This window comes from Nipponia nippon, unplaced genomic scaffold (assembly GCF_047370975.1).
Source record: "Nipponia nippon isolate SJK-2023a ecotype South Korea unplaced genomic scaffold, ASM4737097v1 scaffold_1, whole genome shotgun sequence".
Taxonomy (NCBI): domain Eukaryota; kingdom Metazoa; phylum Chordata; class Aves; order Pelecaniformes; family Threskiornithidae; genus Nipponia; species Nipponia nippon.
Window position 1 is genome coordinate 54823349 of NW_028262290.1, and position 8862 is coordinate 54832210.

The 8862-nt window shown below is 51.6% G+C and overlaps 1 protein-coding gene across 1 annotated transcript; it reads right to left on the bottom strand.

Moving 5' to 3' along the window:
• Positions 1–339: 339 nt before the first annotated feature.
• TMEM200C (transmembrane protein 200C) lies at positions 340–5438 on the bottom strand. Its single transcript, XM_087736303.1, has 2 exons — positions 5287–5438; positions 340–3089 (listed from the first exon to the last, which is right to left on the bottom strand). The coding sequence occupies exon 2, from the start codon at positions 3044–3046 to the stop codon at positions 1406–1408; it is 1641 nt and encodes a 546-aa protein (XP_087592429.1). The 5' UTR covers positions 3047–3089; positions 5287–5438; the 3' UTR covers positions 340–1405.
• Between the last annotated feature and the right edge of the window lie 3424 nt (positions 5439–8862).

An 8862-nucleotide genomic window follows, 5' to 3' on the forward strand; every position in this document is an offset into this window, starting at 1 on the left:
TTAAAATCTGAAGTATTGACAAAATCTTCTGAGCACATAAAGCAAAATAAAAGAGTGCCTGCTGTGCTGCAGCTACGAAAATGAAACAGCTCATCAATTTACCAAAAATCTGCCTACAGACAAGGCATTCTCCAGCCTTCAGGAAACCTGATGCTTTTTTCAGGCAAGAAGAAATCCTCACCACACCAAAGTCAGTGAGAAATCTCTGCTGACTTCAATAGGGCCAACTGCTACGAGACTGACAGGGCTATCATTATGCTTTAAAATTAAGCTTATGCACATGCATTCACAAATAGGAACTATAACAGCAGAAAAGCTTAATGCAACAGTTATAAGGGAAGTGAAAAATCCAGAAAGAATATGCCGTAGTTCGAGATTAATGTGTTACTCACGAAAAATCTGATTTTAATAGAAGGTCAAACCTTTAAAAATTTTTTTTCTTAGCATGTCAAAATTTCACATTTCTTCAGCTGTCACAGAGCACTGTTAGAAACGGAGAGAGAATCTGCTGATTGAATTAAAGTGTGGTTTCTCAGAGACTGAACCAGTATTTATTTTAAAATTACTCCCAAATGATTAATTACCCACTTAAAAGCATAAGCAAACCTTTGGCCTCATAGCATCTCTATAATCTTTCACAGTATAAGAACAAAAGGTTTCCGATATCTGTAATTACTTACCAAAATAAAGGACTTTTTTGTGTGGCAGTTTTGTTCGTAAATGTTTTATTAAAAAGAAAAAAAAAATCTTTTAATGCTATTAGTCAATACATGTGTAATAATACTTAATAAAGTATCACGTAGTAGTAGGTATTTTGGATTCAGGAATGTCATGGTTTTAACTAAATCATCAGAGCTCTGTTCCGCTCCAGTCCCTTCTAAATTGTCATTTTTTTCCAGATTTAAACAAACTCATTCTTTGTCAAGGTACGTCATCCTTAAGGCCTTGCAAACTTTTTAGTGATTGAACCAAAACAAAGAGAGAGCTCGGCTTTCTTGATATAAAGACCACATTGCTCTTGAGCTTAAAAAGGTGCCTGCAGTTTTCAAGCCGTTAGTGGCAAATCAGCAAGAAAGAAATCAGAGGAGAAGAAGGGGCACTTGGAAATCAAAACAGTAAAGTGCACAGTTATACTGTCCGAAATTGTATTAATCTGATCCAAAGAACTTGCTGAACTGTGGATATTTAATACAATTTGGCTTGCATGTAACATACAATCACGATCGGACAGAAAGGATTTTCTTTTTCTTCCTGAAGTCATCTACAGGATTTACGGAATTCAATTTTCAAGGGTAACATACTGCCGCTCTTTGGATATTGATCGGTTTCCTAAGTCCACAAGGAGATGGAGAACGGGGGGAGGTGTGGAAGGTTGCAAAGTGTCCTCGTGCCTTCTTTGTTTTGTTTAGATGCCAGTACTCTCCAGTTCCCCGTCCTCCAGCCCTAATGCAGCGTGCGACCTAGAAATCATAAAGAGTTTCTCTTTATTTGTGTACTGTCTTTGAGTTTGCTGGGATTGCTCCCCTGTTTGTTCTCTGCTGGTAGCCTTGAGGGGGTCTGTCTTCTCAACTGGTTCCTCCTCACAGTCCTGGATTTTACCGGCTGGGGTGTTGGCAACTGACTCCAAGGAGGTGCCTGCCTCCTCCAGGTGGCTGTAGCCCTTATTGCTGCTGGAAGGCTCAGACTGGGAGCTCTGGGAGTCCGTCCTGGTGATGGCAGGAGGGGTTGACAGGGGCGACCCCCCCAGATCCAGAGATTTGGAGTAGCTAGAAGATGCCTTTACCAAAAGGGTGGAGTCCGGGCCCCTGCTGACAGCCGGGGACCGAAGTGGCTCAGGGAAAAGGGGACGCCTGGCATCAGGCAAGCAGCTGGTGCTCTGCCGCCTGAGAACCAGCTTGTGCCTTCTCGTCCCGCAGCCTCCCTTGGTGTGGCTGCTGCTGAGGTCGGTCAGGCTCAGTTCAAACTCCCCCCGTGGGATCTCCCGGGCTCCCCGCTCACCAGGGGGCCTCCGCCAGCCTCCCCCTCCGCTGCTCGGTGCCAAGGGCAGGAGAGTGAAAGCGCTCAGTGAAGAGCTGACGATGGAGCTGGCCGTGCTGCGCCGGCCCCAGGTCTCTGGTGGGCTGCAGGGTGGGCTGGTGACAGTGCGGCCAGCACGCTCCCGGTAGATGCTGTACACAGCCTCGGCCAGGCTGGGTGGCTGCGGTGGGGTGCAGAAGGAGGAACGCCGTGGCGAGGACGCTAGGTCTGGCGGGGAAAGGGAAACACCCAGTCCTGGTGGCCAGGAGCTCTTGGCCAGCATGGCCGCAGCACCCAGGCCTTCACCGCCAGGCTTGAGGTCCAGGCCCCGGGACTGCACGTAGTTGACAAAGCCATTGAGAGGTGCTGAGGCCGGGGTGCCTCCGTCCTTGGCCCGCAGGCTGTGGGCATCGATGACGGTGGAGTAGAGGTCACGCAGGTTGATGATCTTGGTCTTCTTGTCACGGTTCTCGTGCAATACCGCATTGGCGCAGATGAAGAGGAAGATGCCGATACCCATGATGAGGGGGCCCAGCACCTTCAGCTTGTCTGAATGCAAGTAGCTCGAGAAAAGACGGAAAAGGAAACCCACCGAGGCCTGGGGGGACGAGGAGGTGGGGGGGGACTGAGGGGACCCCTGGGTGGTAGCAGTGGTGGAGGTGTTGGCTCTGGGGGGTGACTCTGGATGGATCCCTGCTTGTTCCCCTTCCTGGCTCCGGGAGCGGTTCTTGGGGGTGCCACCCTGTGGTGCCAGGTGCCGGCCCCCGCTGAAGCTGCCTTCTCTGTACACCTGGCTGGGCTTTGGCCAGTAGCCCACCACAGCCAAGGCGATGCCCACCAGCAGTACCAGGATGCCACAGAGGGCGATGAGCCCCGAGAGGGAGAACAGCTTGAGCTTGCCTTTCACCACCACCACGTCGTTCTTGCGCTTCTTTTTGGCCTTGCGTTTGCGTTTGGGGACTTGGCTTTGGGGTCGCAAGGGGTCCTGTTTCCTAGCCGAGATCCTCAGGAGGCCTCCAGTGGCGATCATGGCTGGCTACCCAGAGCACTGCCCCCTACGGCCACTCCAGCTCCTGCAGCAGAAGGGAGAAGAGAAGAGGATGAGGACCAGGGGCAGACCTACAGTGCAAGAGGTGTCTCTTTGCTGCTCCTCATTCAAACTCCTGCTAATTAAAATTGTCAACAAGTGGGACAGGGATTGACACCAACAGGCCGATCTCCCTTGCCGAGACAGCTCCCGTGTGTGAGAGAGAGACAGGCAGACTGACAGCACCAAAGCAGCCACGTGCTCCACTACACCCTTGCCCAACAGCTAATTAATTTCTTTATACTCCAGGTAAATGATAGAGGGAGTGGTATCTGCTGGTGTAAACAAACAAATGATCTTGCCGGTCTCAGAAGGAGCTTGCAAAGCACTGGAGTGCAGAGGATGCTGAGCCCCAGTCCCTAACAGGGTTTGGGGTGACACTGCATACTGACTGTGGTTAGCGATGTCATGCAGGATTTGAGGGGGTGGGGGAAATAAAAGCAGGAAGGGAGTATATTTGATCTATAGATACCATTTGTTTCATTACACTACTTACACATTACATATTACTGTTATGGTTAAACATATTACTTGCCTTTCTTAAATGAGTGTGAAATGCACAAGGGAAACATTTGAACACTGGGAAGCAGCACCCAGTAAAAGTTTCTTCCTAGCCATTTGCACTTGATCTGCAATATTACAGACATTCATCTTGCGCCTGTGGTCCAGAGGCATCCCTGGTTTGGGAACATGTGCGATGCTCCAGGTAACCGTTATGTAACGGCGGCGAATTCCACCCCCCCTCCCCCATCCCCGCCCCCAGAAAGGGGAGATGGTGGCTGGCAGGTAAGAGATGGCATGTCAAATCTTATTAAAGGAGGAGTGAACCCTTGCAAGTCACCTGGGTAAACGGCAACGACTACTTGTAGCGAAACTGGCAGGGGACTAAACACCGAGCATTTATGGCTTTTGTTTTACTGGACCATCAGAAGTCATCTCTCTGTTCCAGTGATCTCAGCTACAAAATGCAGCGTGCAGGAGCAATTCCTGCACCATTGCAATTCTTTTTGGAAGATATTCCTTCATGCTATGGAGGAGCGGGATCCCCTCCCCCCTTTCTCTTTCTGAGTGTCCAATTATTTTTTCTTTCAGGGAGCAAAAGATGACAGCACTGAATATAATATGATTCATAAAGTTCAATTCATTGCACTGAAAGGTGATTAAGTAAGCACCTAAAAAAAAAAAAAATCTTCCTCCCCTTCCCCAGTTCAGCTTTCTCATTTCTTTTCTGTTCTATTCCCAGATTTGCCACGTATGCGGTAATTTTGTGCCCCATTTACTCCGTTTGTATTTTCCCCCGAAAAAGAAGGGTGTTGTCAGCGCGGACATTGTTAAATTACTCTCCAAGGTACTGCACGCTCAAAACAAAGAGCAGAGACTTGTCGCTGAACTACTGACAAAAAAAAAGAAAAAGGCAAAAAAGAGAGCATTTTTTTGTTGATGCAAAAGTATAATTATCGGACCATGCTTCGCTTTAATTGCCGCTTCGTTGATCTCATTCTTTCTGCTGCCCCGCTAGCCAGCAGCCCGTCTCCTCCACCACGGCGAAAACAGATGGCAGTCGGCTCCGAGGAACCTTCCCAATTCGGCATCGCCTGGCACTTAGTTTTGGCGATGGAGAGGGCAGAGCTCGGCATGGGGAGGAGGGCACCGTCGGACCACCGGCCACGGCCAGCGGCCGCAATGCCATAAAACAACCCGGGACCCGCCGGGGCCGGAGCCCCGTTTCGCAGGAACCGACCGCGACCTCCGTCCGCGCCCCAGCCCACAGCCGCCGGCGCCTTAGCCCAGCCCTCAAGCCCTACCCCGACCTCGCTCGGTAAAGACCAAATACAGGTTTAATGCTATTAACAGCACCCGCTTTAACCCCTTCCCACCCCTCGGGCGCCACAGACGGGGCTCGCCGGGCTCCGGCTGCCGGGGCAGGGGCCGCCACGCACCGCTTGAAGGGAGCTCGGGCACCAGAGCCCGGGGCGCCGGCCGGGGGCTGCCGCCGGCTGCCCCGCGGGCAGGGCGGGGGCCCCGCGCCGGCCCCGCAGCTCCCCGCCGTCGGGGCAGGGCGCCGAGCCCCGCCGGGCGGCAGCCCCGGGCCGCCCCCCCCCGCCTCGGGGCGTCGGTCGGGGGTCGCCGGCGGACGGAGCCGCCGCTCAAGATGGCAGCGGCGGGGGGACGCGGTCACTTACCGGGGAGGACCGGGGAGAAGTCCGCGCGGGGAGCGGCCGAGCCGCCGCGGGGAAGAAACTTTCCGGCCCGAGCGGGCATCCCCGCGCGGCGCCCGCCCCGCCGCCGCCTCGCCTCCCCTCACGGCCCCGGGCGGGCAGGCGGCGGGGCTGGGCCGAGCGCCGGGCGCCCCCTCGGCCCCGCCGCCGCCGGCCGCCTCAGGGAGCTCGGCGGGAGCGCTGCCCCCTCGCCATGCCGCATCCTTCCCGCCGCGGGGCCGCCCCCCGGCAGCCCCCGCCCGCCCTCGCCGCCGGAGCCGCCGCCTGTGCTGCGGGCGGTGCGCGGCTGCCGCGGCTGCCGGCCGGACCCGGCGCCGTTGCTAGGAGACGGGAGCCGTGACACAGGGAAATTGCGGCAGGATGGCCGCGGCCGCCTCCCCCCGCCCCCGCCACCTGCGCACCTGCGCCCGCCCGCCGCCGCCCCGCCCCGCCCCGCGCCGGCCCCGCCCTCGGAGACCCCGCCCCCCGCCGCCACGCCCCGGCCTCGCCCACCCTGCCCGGCCTCGCCCCGCCATGTTGTGCGCGCCGAGCCTGGCTGGCCGCCGGCGAGCTGCGGCCTCTCCCCTCCTCCCCGATACCGCCCCCCCCCGGGGCGGGCTGCCTTCTCCCGCCTCATCTCACCGCCTGGGTCCTTCCCAGGGTTCACCAGCGCTCCCGTTTAGGAGCTCAGTAAGGGGAAGCGGGAAGACCCTCGGTCTCCTTTCCACCCGTGACGTTCCCGCGGCCTCAGGCTCAGCCACCCCACCTTTGGTCCCGTCCCGTCCCCAGTTTTGCAGGAATGCCCAGGGAGAAAGCCAAGAAGCAGGTGAAAAGGTGGAGAAAGAGGATGAAAGAAGAAAGTGGCAGCTGAGCTACGTCAGTGGTGTCACCCAGGATCTCTCATTCTCAGCAGAGGCCAGGAAACGATGTTCTCTTCTCAGCTGCTTCGTGAAAACTGATTAAATTGAAGCTATCACCTAAGTGAGACATAATCTAGCCTGTCCCATCACACTGCTTCTCTTATTCATGACAGGAGATTACTGCTGATTACTTTAGTCGAGTCTTGTAACAGGTCCACCGTGAGCTAGAAAGGCAAGTCTCAGGCAGGTTATCCCAGTAAATATAGAAAACTCATCCTGCAGCTTGGGCTTGCTCCTAACGTACATTGCGGGGTTTTCTGGGCTGGATAGACCAAACTTGCCTCTTTGTACAGTGGCCTTGGATTCCTCTTGAAGCTGGAGTGTGACCTAAGCCTGGGCCAAACCAGCTCTCTTCTCCCTCTGCTTGACCTCTTGTGTGGGAAGAACTACGCTGTGTGTAAAACAGCCTGCCAGAAACCGAGGGGCAATAGAGAGAACGTTTGTGGTGTCAAACTGTGTTTTTAAAAATAAAGGATCCAGCACGGGTTGGGAAAATTGTCAGAGAGATGATGCATATTCAGTTAAATTGTATATATTCCAGCCTCAACAATTCTGTGATTCTGTGTTCACCCAGTCTGTGCTATTACGTGTCTTTCACCCCAACTATCGGTGCCTGGTTTGAGAACAAACAAATCCTAAAGCTGCACATATGCATTTTAATGTCGTTTGCAGTTTGTCTCAGCAAAATCACTTGGGACACATTTCTTTCAGTACATATATAACTTTTGGTTATGCAACAGGCTTGAAATTTAAGATTTATTATTTAAGAACTTCTTTTAAAAGTGTGCTTTGAACGGTCTCGATGAACCTGAGTCTTCTGACATTCAGTAATTTGCTTTGTGTTCAGCCCAGACTATCAGAGAAAACCAAACATTTCACATCTGTTTCCACTGGAGACCTGTATCACATCAATAATGCAGCATCACCAGACTCTCCCTGAAAGGCTCCTGTGTTACAGAAAGAGGAAGAACGAGAGTGATTTTTTTAAAGGGCAAAGAGCTCTTTTCCCTGTCTGAGTCATATTTTCTATTTCTGTCAAACTAAACCATTCTATTTAGCTATCTTTTTATACAACAGCCTTTCCATATTTTCATTGCTAAAGTTTTGAGTGATTAGGCTATCATCACATTCACAGTTTTCAAATTACTCTTAGCAAAATGTGTCGTAGGTGAGGCCAAATCCTGGAAAATAAGAAATATGTTCTTGGATGAAAAGCTGCTGAAGGTGGTGTTCTGCGGGAGCTAGCAATGCAATCTTAATTTGCCGTACATGGTAAGGACCAGTTGTACAATGGCAGGCTGAATCCCTCAGAGCAAGTTACCTTGCTGAGTTGCATATCCCTACCTATCCTACAGATTCTTCTTCTTGTTTAACAAATGCATTGGGAGCTTTAATGAAACATTTATTTTATTTTTAGTTGATACAGATTTTTGTGATCCCAGAAGTGGAATGGTTGCAAAAGGCAGCTTTCCTATTGGTCTGGTTTACTGGTTGCCTGGGTTAATTTGTAACTGTGTTTGCATTGACTACTGAGCACTGCTGGCAGGCGGCATCTGCCTTATTTGTATAACTTTGTATAACTTTCTACATGATGCCGTGCATTTATCATTAAACTGTGGTGAACCTAAATAATTATTAGGAATTGCAAAGAGGTTATTGAACCTGGGTTTTCTTTCTCCTTTCTCCTTTCTCCTTTCTCCTTTCTCCTTTCTCCTTTCTCCTTTCTCCTTTCTGCTTTCCCATCCCCTTTTCTTTTTTCCTTTCCCTTTCCCTTTCCCTTTCCTTTCCTTTTTTTTCCCTTTCCCCTCCTCCTCTCCTCTCCTCTCCTCTCCTCTCCTCTCCTCTCCTCTCCTCTCCTCTCCTCTCCTCTCCTCTCCTCTCCTCTCCTCTCCTCTCCTCTCCTCTCCTCTCCTCTCCTCTCCTCTCCTCTCCTCTCCTCTCCTCTCCTCTCCTCTCCTCTCCTCTCCTCTCCTCTCCTCTCCTCTCCTCTCCTCTCCTCTCCTCTCCTCTCCTCTCCTCTCCTCTCCTCTCCTCTCCTCCTTTCTCTGTTTATCTATATAAAAATCACTAATTTTTAAGCATATACTTGCTTTTGTTAGGTTATTTGATCATAAGATGGTAGCCTTCATGTGGTCCTTCTTGGGGCGTGCTTCAGTACAACAATGCCATCAATTTTAGTATATCCACTTGAATAGGTTCCACCCCAGGCTGGCTGGGTATGTCAGCTCTAATCCAGGAGACCTGTAGCCAAGTTAATACATCTCAGCCCTCAGCAGGCCCAAGGTCCAAAAACAATTCAAAGGACAACCTAAAATACTTGGTGTACCTATCTGAAATACTGTAGCATCTACGGGGTCTGGCCATGGAGCTGCAGTTCCCAGTGTAGAGACCTTACAAAACAAAACCAGAGAGAAGGCCCTTACTCAATATACTTGCAATCTGAGCACAAGATTAAAGGAATATGGAAAGGATTCTTAGAGGAGTAGTATTAAAAGCGTAAGAGAGAGACATTTTGCACAGGCTTCAAGTTTTCCCCAGTGATTTATCTTTACAATTTCTCAGACACAGAGTAACAAGTATCGAAGGGTCATTGCTATCTTAAGCTACATCCTGCTGCAGAATGGCTTCCAGTCGTAATAGT

Excerpts from the sequence above, each read along its gene's own strand:
- TMEM200C (XM_087736303.1), bottom strand. The coding sequence starts at position 3,046 with ATGATCGCCACTGGAGGCCTCCTGAGGATCTCGGCTAGGAAACAGGAC.